Source organism: Neophocaena asiaeorientalis, unplaced genomic scaffold (genome assembly GCF_003031525.2).
Source record: "Neophocaena asiaeorientalis asiaeorientalis breed wild unplaced genomic scaffold, Neophocaena_asiaeorientalis_V1.1 scaffold156, whole genome shotgun sequence".
NCBI classification, from domain to species: Eukaryota; Metazoa; Chordata; class Mammalia; order Artiodactyla; family Phocoenidae; genus Neophocaena; species Neophocaena asiaeorientalis.
In genome coordinates, this window is record NW_020173773.1 from 304087 (window position 1) to 321550 (window position 17464).

The 17464-nt window shown below is 37.8% G+C and overlaps 1 protein-coding gene across 1 annotated transcript in view; it reads left to right on the forward strand.

Moving 5' to 3' along the window:
* Positions 1–17464, forward strand: part of ATF6 (activating transcription factor 6) — a 214950-nt gene that overhangs the window by 75879 nt on the left and 121607 nt on the right. The window contains exons 11-13 of the mRNA XM_024751633.1: positions 7109–7222; positions 8296–8395; positions 14027–14094. Coding sequence (XP_024607401.1) covers positions 7109–7222; positions 8296–8395; positions 14027–14094 — 282 coding nt within the window. The remainder of the gene's footprint in view (positions 1–7108; positions 7223–8295; positions 8396–14026; positions 14095–17464) is intronic.

Below are 17464 nucleotides of genomic sequence, written 5' to 3' on the forward strand. Positions count from 1 at the left end.
TTTTTTTGCGGTACGCGGGCCTCTCACTGCTGTGGCCTGTCCCGTTGCGGAGCACAGGCTCTGGACGCGCAGGCTCAGCGGCCATGGCTCACGGGCCTAGCCGCTCCACGGCATGTGGGATCTTCCCAGACCGGGGCACGGACCCGTGTCCCCTGCATCGGCATGTGGACTCTCAACCACTGCGCCACCAGGGAAGCCCAGGCCTGATTTTTAAAATAACAAGTATGTGACAGATCTTTGTTCTTGACAGTTTTTTTTTTTTTTTTTTTTTTTATAGTTTAGTGTGGCAAACAGCTTTTTCTTATAAGCATTCAGAATTTACCAAGTGCTAGGCAGAGTTTTTTTTTTCTTCTCCCTCAGCAGCTAGTTTAGGCTGATTTCCTTTTGTGTGTGCAGTCATTATTTATGTACCATCATCTCTGTTTTATTTCAAATAACCCTATCAGGCAGAAGAAAGGACATCAAGAATGTTTCTGGTACAACCTGTGGGGAAGAATCATCTATATACCCTCAGCTGTTGCTTTTTTCCCTTTGTATGTGGCATACATAGAAGTCTCTGACTTTTATCTTGAAGTTAGTTTTCCACTCTGACAAAATTATTTTTGTCAAGGGGGCCAGTGAATTCAGCACTGTCAAATTCAGTGAAAACTTGTTTTCATCTCACTTGACCTTTCCTCAGCACTTGGCTGTGTAGATCACTCCTCCTTGAAGCATTCTCCTTTTGTATTGCTACATTTTTAGTTTCCTCTTTTTTCATCGGCTCTGTTTCATCTTTGTAGGCTCCTCCGCTATCCAAATCTTAAGGCTTGGAACTGTGAACTTTTTTGTCTTCTTTCTGCCATAATTTAGCACACAATCCATTTCTATATATCCTGATGACTCTTGAATTTATGTTTCCCGTCCAGACCTCTGAGTCTCCAGAGTCATATATCCAGTAGTTTCCTTGAATTCTCTTTTAACATTTCAAACTTAACACCTGCACAGTGAAACTCGAGGTCCTTCTCCGTATTCTGTTTCCACCCACTTGTCTACAATAGGCTTCTTTTTTTTTCTATTTTTTTAACATCTTTATTGGACTATAATTGCTTTACAATGGTGTGTTAGTTTCTGCTTTATAACAAAGTGAATCAGCTATACATTTATCCCCATATCTCTTCCCTCTTGCATCTTCCTCCCTCCCACCCTCCCTATCCCACCCCTCTAGGTGGCCACAAAGCACCGAACTGATCTCCCTGTGCTATGTGTCTGCTTCCCTCTAGCTATTTGTTTTACACTTGGTAGTGTACATATGTCCATGCCACTTTCACTTCATCCCAGCTTACCCTTCCCCCTCCCCGTGTCCTCAACTCGTTCTCTACATCTGCGTCTTTATTCCTGTCCGGCCCCTAGGTTCTTCATGACCATTTTTAATTTTTTTTTTTAGATTTCATATATATGTGTTAGCATACAGTATTTATTTTTCTCTTTCTGACTTACTTCACTCTGTATGACAGTCTCTAGGTCCATCCACCTCACTACAAATAACTCAATTTCATTTCTTTTTATGGCTGAGTAATATTCCACTGGATATATATGCCACATCTTCTTTACCCATTCATCTGTCAGTGGACACTTAGGTTGCTTCCATGTCCTGGCTTTTGTAAATAGAGCTGCAGTGAACATTGTGGTACATGACTCTTTTTGAATTATGGTTTTCTCAGGGTATATGCCCATTAGTGGGATTGCTGGGTCATCTGGTAGTTCTATTTAAAATTTTTTAAGGAACCTCCATACTGTTCTCCATAGTGGCTGTATCAATTTACGTTCCCACCAACAGTGCAAGAGGGTTCCCTTTTTTCCACACCCTTTCCAGCATTTCTTATTTGTAGATTTTTTGATGGTGGCCATTCTGACTGGTGTGAGGTGATACCTCATTGTAGTTTTGATTTGCATTTCTCTAATGATTGGTGATGTTGAGCATCCTTTCATGTGTTTGTTGGCAAACTGTATATCTTCCTTGGAGAAATGTCTGTTTAGGTCTTCTGCCCATTTTTGGATTGGGATGTTTGTTTTTTTCATATTGAGCTGCATGAGCTGCTTGTAAATTTTGGAGATTAATCCTTTGTCAGTTGCTTCATTTGCAAATGTTTTCTCCCATTCTGAGGGTTGTCTTTTTGTCTTGATTATGGTTTCCTTTGCTGTGCAAAAGCTTTGAAGTTTCATTAGGTCCCACTGGTTTGTTTTTATTTCCATTTCTCTAGGAGGTGGGTCAAAAAGGATCTGTGATTTATGTCATAGAGTGTTCTGCCTTTTTTTAAAAATAATTTTTATTTTTTTTACCTTTTTAAAAAAATGTTTTTTACAGCTTTATTGGAGTATAATTGCTTTACAGTGGTGTGCTAGTTTCTGCTTTATAACAAAGTGAATCAGTTATACATATACATATGTTCCCAACTTCAGTTTGTTAATATGGTTTATCACATTGATTGATATGCGTATATTAAAGAATCCTTGCATTCCTGGGATAACCCCACTTGATGTGTATGATCCTTTTATTTTATTTTTAAATTTCTTTTAACACCTTTATTGGAGTATAATGGCTTTACAATGATGTGTTAGTTTCTGCTTTATAACAAAGTGAATCAGCTATACATATACATTTATCCCTGTATCTATTCCCTCTTGTATCTCTCTCCCTCCCACCCTCCCTATCCCACCCCTCTAGGTGGTCACAGAGCACCGAGCTGATCTCCCTGTGCTATGTGACTGCTTCCCACTAGCTATCTATTTTACATTTGGTAGTGTTTATATTTCCATGCCACTCTCCTACTTTGTCCCAGCTTACCCTTCCCACTCCCCATATCCACAAGTCCATTCTCTTGTAGGTCTGCGTCTTTATTCCCATCCTGCCACTAGGTTCTTCATGACCATTTTTTAAACTTTTAGATTCCATATATATGTGTTAACATATGGTATTTGTTTTTATCTTTCTTACTTACTTCACTTTGTATGACAGACTCTAGGTCCTTCCACCTCACTACAAATAACTCAATTTCGTTTCTTTTTATGGCTGAGTAATATTCCATTGTATATATGTACCACATCTTCTTTATCCATTCATCTGTCGATGGACACTTAGGTTGCTTCCATGTCCTGGCTGTTGTAAATAGAGCTTCAATGGACATTGTGGTACATGACTCTATTTGAATTATGTTTTTCTCATTGCCTTATGTATTGAGGTGCTTCTTTGTTGGGTGCATAAATATTTACAATTGTTATATCTTCTTCTTGGATTGATCCCTTGATCATTATGTAGTGTCCTTCTTTGTCTCTTGTAATAGTCTTTATTTTAAAATCTATTTTGTCTGATATGAGAATTGCTACTCCAGCTTTCTTTTGATTTCCATTTGCCTGGAATATCTTTTTCCATCCCCTCACTTTCAGTCTGTATGTGTCCCTAGGTCTGCAGTGGGTCTTTTGTAGACACCATATATATGGGTCTTGTTTTTGTAGCCATTCAGCCAGTCTGTGTCTTTTGGTGGGAGCATTTAATCCATTTACATTTAAGGTAGTCATCGATATGTATGTTCCTATTAGCATTTTCTTAATTGGTTTGGGTTTGTTATTATAGGTCTTTTCCTTCTCTTGTGTTTCCTGCCTAGAGAAGTTCCTTTAGCATTTGTTGTAAAGCTGGTTTGGTGGTACTGAATTCTCTTAGCTTTTGCTTGTCTGTAAAGATTTTAATTTCTCTGTTGAATCTGAATGAGATCCTTGCTGGGTAGAGTAGTCTTTGTTGTAGGTTTTTCCCTTTCATCACTTTCAATATGTCTTGCCACTCCCTTCTGGCTTGCAGAATTTCTGCTGAAAGATCAGCTGTTAACCTTATGGGGATTCCCTTGTATGTTATTTGTTCTTTTTCCCTGCTGCTTTTAATATGTTTTCTCTGTATTTAATTTTCGATAGTTTGGTTAATATGTGTCTTAGCATGTTTCTCCTTGGATTTATCCTGTATGGGACTCTGTGCGCTTCCTGGACTTGATTAACTATTTCGTTTCCCATTTTAGGGAAGTTTTCAACTATAATCTCTTCAAATATTTTCTCAGTCCTTTTCTTTTTCTGTTCTTTTTCTGAGACCCCTATAATTCAGATGTTGGTGAGTTTAATATTGTCCCAGAGGTCTCTGAGACTGTCCTCAATTCTTCTCATTCTTTTTTCTTTATTCTGCTCTGCAGTAGTTATTTCCACTATTTTGTCTTCCAGGTCACTTATGCGTTCTTCTGCCTCAGTTATTGTGCTATTGATTCCTTCTAGAGAATTTTAAATTTCATTTATTGTGTTGTTCATCATTGTTTGTTTGCTCTTTAGTTCTTCTAGGTCCTTGTTAAATGTTTCTTGTATTTTCTCCATTCTGTTTCCAAGATTTTGGTTCATCTTTACTATCATTACTCTGAATTCTTTTTCAGGTAGACTGCCTATTTCCTTTTCATTTGTTTGGTCTGGTGGGTTTTTACCTTGCTCCTTCATCTGCTGTGTGTTTCTCTGTCTTCCCATTTTGCTTAATTTACTGTGTTTGGGGTCTCCTTTTCGCAGCCTGCAGGTTCGTAGTTCCCATTGTTTTTGGTGTCTGCCCCCAGTGGTTAAGGTTGGTTCAGTGGGTTGTGTAGGCTTCCTGGTGGAGGGGACTAGTGCCTGTGTTCTGGTGGATGAGGCTGGATCTTGTCTTTCTGGTGGGCAAGACCGTGTCTGGTGGTGTGTTTTGGGGTGTCTGTGATCTTATTATGATTTTAGGCAGCCTCTCTGCTAATGGGTGGGGTTGTGTTCCTGGCTTGCTAGTTGTTTGGCATAGGGTGTCCAGCACTCTAGCTTGCTGGTTGTAGACTGGAGCTGGGTCTTAGCGTTGAGATGGAGATCTCTGGGAAAGCTTTTGCCCTTTGAAATTATGTGGAGCTGGGAGGTCTCTTGTGGACCAATGTCCTGAACTCGGCTCTCCCACCTCAGAGGCAGAGCCCTGACACCTGGCCGGAGCACCAAGACCCTGTCAGCCACGTGGTTCCACAAGGATCCTGAGGGCGGCAGGCCCTTATCAGCCCAGGTGGAAACAGTGAAACTGGGTCAATCAAGCCTTTCGGTTTAGACACTGTACTGACAGAGACTACGATGCATGTGGGAGCAGCGCCATGTTCCCTCATCTCTGAGAGGACTGCTTCACCACTCGCGCACCAGACAATCCGGGATAAAATGGTTACAACAGGCTTCTTTATTTCTGTTTCTCAAGTCAGAAACCCTGGTTCCTCCCTTTCAACATGTGCTGTTGATGTTCTTTCCAAATATTATCTTGAATTGGTTCATTCTTCTTCATCTTCATTGCCACCACCTTAGTCCATAGTATCTTCATCTCTTGCCCAGATTGCTATAGATTTCTCCTCACTGGTCTCCCAGCTTCCCCTTTTGCCTCTATCAAAACTGTTTTTGGTAACAATGGCAAGGCATAAATGTAAATTAAAATATATCACTTCTCTACTTAATACCCTTTTGTGGCTTCTTATTAAATTTAGTAATTCCTTATCATAATCTGGTCTCTGTCTTTCCAACCTCATCTTGTGCTTCCCTCACTTGCTTACAACTCTTCAGCTGGTGAGTAGTTTTCCTTAAGTTCCTTAAATCCTCCCTTGTCCCACCTGCCTCTGTCTAGAACGCTCTTACCCCAGTTTCTATAGGGCTGGCTTCCTCTCATGCTTTATGCCTTGTCTTAAATACGATCTCCTTTTCAGACCATTTAATCTGAAGTAGGCATTGTTGTTGGTTTTCTATTTCAACCATATGCTTATTTCTTTCATAGCTCTTACCACAGTTTGGATTTATTTTATGTGTTTGTTTTCTTGTATTTGGTCCATCTTCCCCACTAAGGTCTTTGAGGATGGAGACTTCATTTCCCTTTTTCCCTATTGGAATTCCAGCACCTAGCACAGTACCTGGCACACAGTTGGTATTCAGTAAATATTTGTTGATTGAATTAATGAAAAGTACAAATCTAGCTATGTCCAATTTTGTGTTTATAGTTTTTCTTTTTAGATTTTAATATATCCAGTTTTCTAAATCCAGAGTATTGTATATAAAGAAATTCAAGATAGAGCTAAGATTTCTTAGTGAGAAAGGTTAAAATAGCCGACTGAAGGGAATAAATAACAATAATGCCCTCAGCTCAGATTCTAATTTTCAACTCGGATTTTGCTCCCTACATCACACCCTGGATATGAATTTGCATGATATAGATCACTGTGATGATTAGGAAAGTATATTTTTTGAAGCTAATAGAATAACTGGTTAATGTCACTCTGTTGTTTTATTAGGGATTCTAAAATTTATATTTAGCTTTTCAAGGCTTTTACTTTTCTCCTACCAAGTATTTTATGCTTTCCCTTTCCCCTACCACACACACTGTTTTAAGGAGACTATTCAGTTCTGTTATCACAGAGATGAGAATGACCACAAAACTTCAGTCCTGGTTACATAATACTTTCCTGTCAATCGTAAGTCTTTCCTATCAATCAGTGGGTCTTTCCCCCAGTTTCCCCTCTTACTTTGTCACCACCTCTGTTCCAGCAGCACTGTGTATGCCTTGAGCTCATTGAAGATATGAGCCATGTGTTATCATTGTATCGCTAGTTTCGGGTACATAATAATTGAGCAATAAATGTGAACTACCATGATAATCTCTGTAGAAAATTGGAAAATGAAATTTGTGCTGTGTGGTCTGTACTTCCCTCCTTTTAAAATTACATTCACTTCTTTCTTGCAGTGTGTTCTATTTACAATATTAAAAACTTTTTTTGTTGAAGTATAGTTGATTTACAATGTTGTGTTAATTTCTGCCGTACAGCAGAGTGATTCCATTTTATATGTACACACACACACACACACACACACTCTTTGTTTTTCATATTCTTTTCCATTATGGTTTATCATAGGATATTGACTATAGTTCTCTGTGCTATGCAGTAGGACTTCGTTGTTTATACAATATTTTTATTTCCATGAAAACTTAATACTAGCAATGACTTTCTTATAGCAATCTTCGTCTTAGGAATTTAAGACAGAAGGTAACACATTTTGTAAATCTGTTTTTCAGATATGATCATTCTGTTTCAAATGACAAAGCCCTGATGGTGCTAACTGAAAAACCACTACTCTATATTCCTCCACCTCCCTGTCAGCCCCTGATTAACACAACAGAATCTCTCAGGTGAGTGTTTTCAGTTGTTGCAGATATATCTGAGTGTGTTCCTGTGTTTAGCTTTGGAACCTAGAAAAGTATTTGTTCAAATTAACCAAGTGGTTGAGAAAACTATGAATTATTTATTGAATAACCGTAGGCATATCAATTGTTGTCCAGTTTCCCCACCAACCTGATAGAGATGGTGATGGGTCTATTTCATGTGATGGTATTGGGGTTGTATACTTAAATATGTCTTCTTTGAAAACTGAAGAATGATATTAATATAAAAATTCAGGGTAAGTGTTAGACTTGCAGTGGTAACATTCATAGTGGAAAGTACCTTTTTCTTCAAATTAGGAAGATAATAAATTGAAAATATGTGATTCTGGAGTCACTTTCACATTAGTGTACTTTTCTTTATCTACTTTTCCCTTGAATTTTTTCCTGTGATTTTGGATCCTATCTTTGAACCTCAAAAACTGCTTCAGTTTTTTTGTGATACGTAGTAATCAACTATATTTAAGTAAGTATAGCCTGACATCTTCACAACTGCTCTAAAGAGTAAGCAAAATAAAGGGAAGTTATATTTGAATTGGCTTTTTTTTTTTTTAATTTCCAGTGTTGGAAAATTTGGATTATAGTGCCTTGAAATTTCTCCTCCTGAGCAGTTGATTCATTCTTTTTCTACTCCCAAAAAAAGCATGATTTTCAAAGGCTTTAATGAATCCATTTGTTGTTAGGAGTCCTGTGACTTGTTTTGTGCTCTCCAGTGTCTCCAGTATTTGTGTGTACATAGTCCAAGAGTAGAAACAGGAAATACTATTTTGTGGAAAAACCTTTGCATCCAATATTGATGTTTGCCAGGTATTTAGCTCTAATTTTCTTTGAATTTTGAACTCATGATTGAGAAGGCTACCATATAAAAATGCATGTCATTAAAAATAACTTAACATTAGCTTTCTCAAATCAAAAAAGAATATTGAACCATTAGGCACTTGGAATGCTCTTTAGAACCTCAGAATATGATTAAATTCATTTCCAACCAAAGGTGAGACATCTGTTTCTATGAAATATGTTTAACTAATTAAGCTATTTTATAGGTTAAATCATGAACTTCGAGGGTGGGTTCATAGACACGAAGTGGAAAGGACCAAGTCGAGAAGAACGACAAATAATCAACAGAAAACCCATATTCTTCAGGTTTGTTTCTGCTTGTCTTTGAACAATAGTTGGCATATTTGTTAGAAGACTTCCTGCAGATGTGTTGCTCTCTTCTTTGGAACATTTGGGAAACTTGAACTTTAGCCACTTCCCACTACCTCCTGCTGCTACTGAAGCAGGTGTCACTGCCATTGAAGCCCTCCTCCCAGGTTTCACAGCACTCATTTAGGTTTTATAGCACTAGTATTTCCTCTTCAGACATAGTGCTGTTTCCTGCTCTCTCCCTCAAATTTGCTTTCAAGCCAGGGGTTTTATGCATGGACATCTGTATGACATGTTTTTGGCACAAATAATATAATAAATGATACTGTTTATCTCCTCTGTTCTTAGAGCTTTTCAAATGTAGGACAGCTTAGAAGTGAAGGCACATCTCCGTGGAGGGCATTTTTGTACTTAGACTTGTAGCGCTACAGGTTAATGACAGCTCTTATTTAGAACCTATTAAATTGGGCTTCTATCTTAATATTGTTTACCACAAAGCACCATTTATGGTCTTTCTGTCATTCAACTATTTATTACTACTTCTGAAGCACTTAGACTGACACATTGCAAGCTCCCAGCAAATGTTACCTGTGGTAGTAATAATGAGCCAGGTACTGTTCTCGACCCTGGGAATACAGTAGAGGGTATGATAAAATCCCTGCCTTCATGGAACTTACATTCTAATGGGAAAGATAAACAATAAACATGTAAAGTGAAATAAGTCATACAAAAAAAGACAAATACCATATGATCTCATTTACATGTGGAATCTTAAAAAAAACCCCAACAAACTCATGGATACAGAGAACAGATTGTGGTTGCCAGAGGTGGTAGGTGGAGGGTACAGACTTCCAGTTATGAAATAAAGAAGTCATGAGGATGTAGTTTACTGCATGATAACCATAGTTAATAATACTGTAGTGTATATTTGAAAGTTGCTAAGAGAGTAGATCTTTAAAGTTCTCATCATGAGGGAAAAAATTAAATTAAAAAAAAAATAAATAAATATACTAAAAATTAGAAGTTCTCTAAAGAAAAAGCAGGATTGGAAGTTAGAGTTCGAATGGAGAGGTGAGTGGCTATTTTAGATTGGTTGGTTAGAGAATCCTTCTCTAAAGAGATACCACTTGAGTAAGGTACTGTCAAGGTAGTTATTACCAGCTGTTATAACATTTAGCCTCAAAATCTAAGTAGTTTAATGGAATAAAAATTTGTTTCTCACCCAGAGTTTGAGGTAGCTCTCTAGAATGGGTTTCCTCCAAGCAGTGACTAAGGAATCCAGGTTCTTCCACATTGTAGCCCAGCAACTTGAAATCCTTTGATTTTAGCTTTGGGTGTTGGGGAAGAAAGTTTGGAAGATTATGCAGCATGTTTTAGGGATCAGGCCTGGACTTTAGTCAATGTTCAGTTGACTAAAACTCTGTCACTTTTCCCAGCCTCCCTTGCAGAAGGTTAGGCAAATGTAGTCTTCCTATGTGCTTGGGATGAAGAAGGGGTGAGAACATAGCTTTTGCCATAGGCAGAAAATGAAGGACAAAATGTAAAGGTCTAGGAGAAAATCTGGAGAAACAGCTTTTAGACCAAGGGAATAGAAAGTATAGAGACCCTCAGGAGGAAACAGTTTGCGTATTTGAGGAACATCAAGAAGTTGAGTAAGGCTGGATTACAATGACTAAGGGGAGAGTAGCCAAAGATGATGTCAGAAAGACAGAGGAGGCTAAATCATATCAAATCTCATATGCAATGGTGAGAACTTAGGTTTTCATCCTAGGTGCGAGAGGAAAGCACTGAGAGGTTTGAGCAAGGCTGTGGCTTGATCTGATTTATATTTTTAAAAGATTGCTCTAACTGCTACCCCAAGTAGAACACAGCAGGGAACATGAGTGGATGTAGGGAGACCAGTTAAGCCATTTCAGTAGTCTAGGTGAGAGATCATTGCGGGCCATACTAGAGTGGTAGATTTGAAGGTGGAGGAAAGTACTTGAATGCCAAATACATTTTGAAAGTATAGATGATGAAATTGCTATTGTAAATTAAAAAGGAAACAGTGATAATTCCTATGCTATAGCTACTGGATGAATGATGATGCCATTTACTGAGACTGAGAGTAGGGAAGGAGGAGTTGGAGGCAAGAAAAAAGAGTTTTAGATATATTAAGTTTGAGATGGCTATTAGACATTCAAGTGGAGAAGTCAGGTGGCTACTCAGATATCCAGGTCTGGAGTATAGGGGAGAGGTTGAGACTGGAAGTTTAATTTGGGATGATATCACCTAGAGAGAAGGTAAAAAGAAGAGAAAGGAGGTAAGGAACTGAACCCTGGAACAACGTCAACATTAGAGGCTAAAAGATGAGGAAAAATCAGCACTTGAGAAGGAAGAGGAGTGGCTGGCCAGTAGAATAGGAAAAAATGTAGGATAGTTGTATCCAAAAACCCAAGCAAAGAAAGTTTTTAAGGAAGAGGATGTGATTTACTGTTACAGAGGTTGAGATGTTGATTAAGATGAGGACTGGGAAATTACCATTGGATTTGATTATTAGAACTTGTTAGTGACTTTGATGAAGGTTGTCTCATTGGAGTGGTGATGACAAAAGTCTGAGCGATGTGGGTTCAGGAAGTAAAAATAAAATGAGGAAATAGAGAAAATTATTTCAGGATGATCCCCATTAATGGAAACAGAGAAATGGAGTAGCTGTAAGAATCAAGGAAGAGGTTTTATTTTGGGATGGGATATGTTTCACCAGGTTTACCTGTTTATCTACTAATGGAAACTCCTAAGCTATTTGATTATTTGGAGACTAATTGGAAGCAGCACATGATAGGTTCCTAAGTACATTAAAAGTATATTGAGAAACATGGACTTTTAACCATTAAGGGACGGTTTTCAACTATAAAATAATGAGGGTTAGTCTAAATGAGCTTAAGCTCTGACATTTGAGATTCCATGATTATCCAGTATGTGTTTCTCTGGGCCTCTCAGGCACTTTTTGTTCACCTATTATGGCATCTTTATTGGTTGTTAGTACTTCATTACTAATGTCACAGTTACCTCAGAGTCCCAAAGCTGTTTACTGACGTTGGAATACAGTGTCCAGTCTGCCAAAGCCTACGCGTTAGCTGCCTCCATGGCTGGGGGAAAAATGGACTCTGTTTCCCTTCTGCTTTCCAAATCTGGTGCAAGTATATATTATTCGTAGAAGCTAAATTATGTCTAGACCCTGGTAGCAAAAAAGTTTGGGTAATATAGTTTTCAGGCTTTCATCCCTTGTTATACAGGGGAAGAGCAAAAAGGGGGCAGGAAGAGATAATTGCCAGTAGAGAATTCCACACAGCTGGTAATATGGGCTTTATGAAAAATTAGATGAAAATTATTGGCCTAAATGAGTTTTTTGCCTTATCTTTTGACATATTAAATTAAGAAGTCATAAGAATTCTAAAGGTATAGGCTCCAAGTAACAAAGTTTCAAAAACATAATGCAAAAAAGTGACAGAACTAAAGGGAAAAACAGATAAATCTGCAACATAATTGGAGATTTTAATATCTTTCTCATTTCTATGTAAATGTCTGTCTCACTTTTTTTTGCTGATTGTGACCTTTTGCTAAATCCACATAGCTAAAAATGCTGAAGTTCATAGCCAAGTTTTCAGAAGTCCCTTTGTTTATTGGTGTAAATCTTGGATAGGTAAATGGCATATTCAATTGCCGTTTGCCTGATGTCTCTGTAACTCAGCTTTCCTTAAAGCCTACCCACTCATTTCTGAGCCTAGAGAAAGAAGTCTGGCTTCTTTCAGACTTCTCTGCTAATTTCATGTGTGCCAAAGTAGCAAAATCATTTAAAATTCATCAGTTATTTAATCTGTTTATTTTAAATTTTATATTTATCCACTAGCTGTAGTTTAATTTTGGCTTGATTTACTACTTACTTGATAAGCATATCAGTAAATACAGTACTTTATTATTTAAATGTATTTGTTTTTCTTTTCATTTTATCTGTGCCTTTTATTTTTGTTTAACACATTTTTAAACTTACTATATGTAAGACTGACATTAGATTTTCATAAAATTAGACCCTTGACTTGTTACAGAGCCAGAAATTGGAAGCCCTCTATTCATCCCTGCATATTGGTTCCATCTACCACCAAACAAAATTGTTCCCTCTTCTCTTCCCATAACCCTTTGTATATTCTTCTATTTTAGCATCACATTATATCATTTCTACATATCTGTCTTCACAGTTAAACTGCAAGCTTCTAGAGGGCAAAAGTCAAATGTTAAATTCTGTAGCACCAGTACATGTAGTAGGCACTCTATGAAAGTTTGATTGCTGAAGGAAGGATGGATGGATATAGTAATGAACAAATGCTAGTAATCTTAAGATTAAACAGTTATTCAAGTCACTGTTTGACAGGGTAATAATAAGGTCACTTCCTAACATAATAATTGGTAATGTGCTCTTGAACTCTGATACTCTTATAAAACTTTTTTGAAGATCAGCTTACAAAGCTGCTGGGGATTATAAGAAGGCATAGTGCAAAGCAGGTGCTATATGGAAGACAGGTTTCCAGTGTAGTCTATGTGGACCACTAATGGTTCCAGATTGGACTGTTCTCTGGCCAAGAATCATTGATGAGATATCTTTATGATGGATTAGTCCACAGGTGTATTTAGGCATGAAGATCTTTGTGTTTAACTCAGTAAACAATAAGATCTAGTTTCATTATGGACCTTTCATAATTCAGGAAATTTTCATTCAGAAAATAATTATTTTAGACAAACGTAAGTTGTTATATGTTCAGTAATACTTGTATGACTTGGTGATAAAACTTGTGATACTTGGACTAAGTTTTTGAGTTTTTTTTTTTTGCGGTACGCTGGCCTGTCACTGTTGTGGCCTCTCCTGTTGTGGAGCACAGGCTCCGGACGCACAGGCTCAGCGGCCATGGCTCACGGGCACAGCCGCTCCGCGGCACGTGGGATCTTCCCGGACCAGGGCACAGACCCGTGTCCCCTGCATCAGCAGGCAGACTCTCAACCACTGCGCCACCAGGGAAGTCCTGAGCTATTTCTTTAATCTTTGTGGGGAGTGCCTTAAATGTCTTACTGTCCGTAAGACACATCTCTCAGCCCAGAATGTGACCAAAAGAGTTCTAATTTCTATATTGGTGTTTAGTTATGTGAACTTAATATGTCAGTATATTCATGAAAACAACTTTACGGGGACTTCCCTGATGGCGCAGTGGTTAAGAATCTGCCTGCCAGTGCAGGGGACATGGGCTTGATCCCTGGTCTGGGAAGATCCCACATGCCATGGAGCAACTAAGCCTGTGCGCCACAACTAGTGAGCTTGTGCACCACAACTACTGAAGCCCATGTGCCTAGAGCCTGTGCTCCGCAACAAGAGAAGCCACCGCAATGAGAAGCCCATGCACCGCAACGAAGAGTAGCCCCCGCTCGCTGCAACTAGAGAAAGCCTGTATACAGCAACGAAGACCCAAAGCAGCCAAAAAAAAAAAACCCAAACAAACTTTATGAATACTTTAATGAAGTTAGTAAACGTAGAATGAGTCAATATAGGAAGCTTTTCATATAATTACATTATATGACATCTAACCATTTTTTATCTTTCAGGGTGCTCTGGAACAGGGCTCAACTTCTCAGCTCATGGCTGTCCAATACACAGAAACCACTAGTATCAGGTAAGAAAGTGTGGAAGCTCTTGACTAAGGAATTTTTTAATTTATTTATCTATCTATTTATTTATTCATTCATTCATTCATTCATTCACTCACTCACTCACTCACTCACTCACTCACCTGCTCTGGGTCTTAGTTGTGGCATATGGGATCTTTGTTGTAGCATGTGGGATGTAGTTCCCTGACCAGGGATCGAACCCAGGCCCCCTGCATTGGGATCTTGGAGTCTTAACCACTGGACCACCAGGGGGGGTCCCAGGAATTTTAAATACCTAGGATTTCAGTAAGGTTGAAATACACACTTCTCTTCCATCTTAAACTTGTTCTCATCATTATCTTGTAGAAATAGATAATTCAGATATATGTAGAAACTAACAGTTCTCTGTAACCAGAATATTTCATTCATTTACTATGTGTATATTTAAATATATATTCATATTATTTCTTCATTAGTTAAAAATGTTTTTAATCTCTGTACCTTCCTCTCAAGTTTGCTGTGAACCTGAAACTGTTAAAAAATAATCTTTAAAAAATGTTTTAAAGTGAATTATAGTTGACCTTCCTTATTCATATATCCCATATTTATGAATCTGCTTACTTGCAAACATTTATTTCTACCCCCAAAATCAATACTGAAAGTGCTGTCATGGTCATTTGCATTCCCCAAAGTTTAACAAAGCAATACTTCGCCTTCCTGTTTCAGCTCTCATACTGTAAACAGTTGTCCTTTTTGAGGTCTATTTAGTGCCATATTTTTCACATTTTATGATTTTTGCTTGTGAATTCTTCCTTTAAAATGGCCCCCAAGCATAGTACTGAAGTGCTGCCTAGTGTTCATAAGCTTGAGAAAGCTGTATTGTGCCATGTGGAGAAAATACACATGTTAGAAAGCTTCATTCATGCATGAGATATGGTGCTATTGACTGTGAGTTCAGTGTTAATGAGTGAACAGCATTTGTTAAAGAAGATGTCTTTAAATAGAAACACATAAAGCAGGGTTATATATTGATCAGTTGATAAAAATGCTGTAATTGAGAGAGCCTCATCCACCAGAGGGCAGACAGCAGAAGCAAGAAGAACTACAATCCTGCAGCCTGTGGAACAAAAACGATATTCACAGAAAGATAGACAAGATGAAAAGGCAGAGGGCTATGTACCAGATGAATGAACAAGACAAAACCCCAGAAAAACAACTAAATGAAGTGGAGATAGGCAACCTTCCAGAAAAAGAATTCAGAATAATGATAGTGAAGATGATCCAGGACCTCAGAAAAAGAATGGAGGCAAAGATCAAGAAGGTGCAAGAAATGTTTAACAAAGACCCAGAAGACCCAAACAAACAGGTGAACAATACAATAACAAATAAAAACTACACTAGAAGGAATCAATAGCAGGATAACTGAGGCAGAAGAATGGATAAGTGACCTGGAAGACAGAATGGTGGAATTCACTGCCATGGAAGAGAATAAAGAAAAAAGGATGAAAAGGAATGAAGACAGCCTAAGAGACCTCTGGGATAACATTAAATGCAACAACATTCGCATTATAGGGGTCCCAGAAGGAGAAGAGAGAGAGAAAGGACCCGAGAAAATATTTGAAGAGATTATAGTCGAAAACTTCCCTAACATGGGAAAGGAAATAGCCACTCAAGTCCAGGAAGCGTAGCGAGTCCCATACAGGATAAACCCAAGAAGAAACAAGCTGAGACACATAGTAATCAAATGGGCAAAAATTAAAGACAAAGAAAAATTATTGAAAGCAGCAAGGGAAAAATGACAAATAATGTACAAGGGAACTCCCATAAGGTTAACAGCTGATTTCTCAGCAGAAACTCTACAAGCAAGAAGGGAGTGGCATGATATACTTACAGTGATGAAAGAGAAGAACCTACAACCAAGATTACTCTACCCGGCAAGGATCCCATTCAGAATTGATGGAGAAATAAAAAGCTTTACAGACAAGCAAAAGCTAAGAGAATTCAGCACCACCAAACCAGCTCTACAACAAATGCTAAAGGAACTTCTCTAAGTGGGAAACACAAGAAAAGAAAAGGAACTACAAAAGCAAACCCCAAACAATTAAAAAAATGGTCATAGGAACATACATATTGATAATTACCTTAAACGTGAATGGATTAAATGCTCCAACCAAAAGACACAGGCTTGCTGAATGGATACAAAAACAAGACCCATATATATGCTGTCTACAAGAGACCCAGTTAAGACCTAGGGATACATTAAGATTGAAAGTGAGGGGATGGAAAAAGATATTCCATGCAAATGGAAATCAAAAGAAAGCTGGAGTAGTAATTCTCATATCAGATAAAATAGACTATAAAATAAAGAATGTTAAAAGAGACAAGGAACAACACTACATAATGATCAAGGGATCAATCCAAGAAGAAGGTATAACAATTGTAAATACACATGCACCCAACATAGGAGCACCTCAATACATAAGGAAACTGCTAAAAGCTATAAAAGAGGAAATCTACAGTAACATACTAATAGTGGGGGACCTTAACACCTCACTTACACCAATGGACAGATCGTCTAAACAAAAAATTAATAAGGAAACAGAAGCTTTAAATGAGACAATAGACCAGATAGATTTAATTGGCATTTATAGGACATTCATCCAAAAACAGCAGATTACACTTTCTTCTCAAGTGCACACGGAACATTCTCCAGGATAAATCACACCTTGGGTCACAAATCAAGCCTCAGTAAATTTAAGAAAACTGAAATCGTATCAAGCATCTTTTCTGACCACAACGCCATGAGATTAGAAATGAATTACGGGGGAAAAAATGTAAAAAATACAAACACATGGAGGCTAAACAATACATTACTAAATAACCAAGAGATCACTGAAGAAATCAAAGAGGAAATCAAAAAAGACCTAGACACAAATGATAATGAAAACACGACGATCCAAAACCTATGGGATGCAGCAAAAGCACTTCTAAGAAGGAAGTTCATATATACAAGCCTACCTCAAGAAACAAGAAAAATCTCAAATAAACAATCTAACCTTACACCTAAAGGAACTAGAGAAAGAAGAACAAACAAAGCCCAAAGTTAGCAGAAGGAAAGAAATCATAAAGATCAGAGCAGGAATAAATGAAATAGAAACAAAGAAACGAAAGCTAAGATCAATAAAACTAAAAGCTGGTTCTTTGAGAAGATAAACAAAATTGATAAACCATTAGCTAGACTCATCAAGAAAAAGAGGGAGAGAACTCAAATCAATAAAATTAGAAATGAAAACACTAGGGAGACAAAAGACCTGTATGCAGAAAACTATAAGACACTGATAAAAGAAATGAATGGTGATACAAAAAGATGGAGAGATATACCATGTTCTTGGTTTG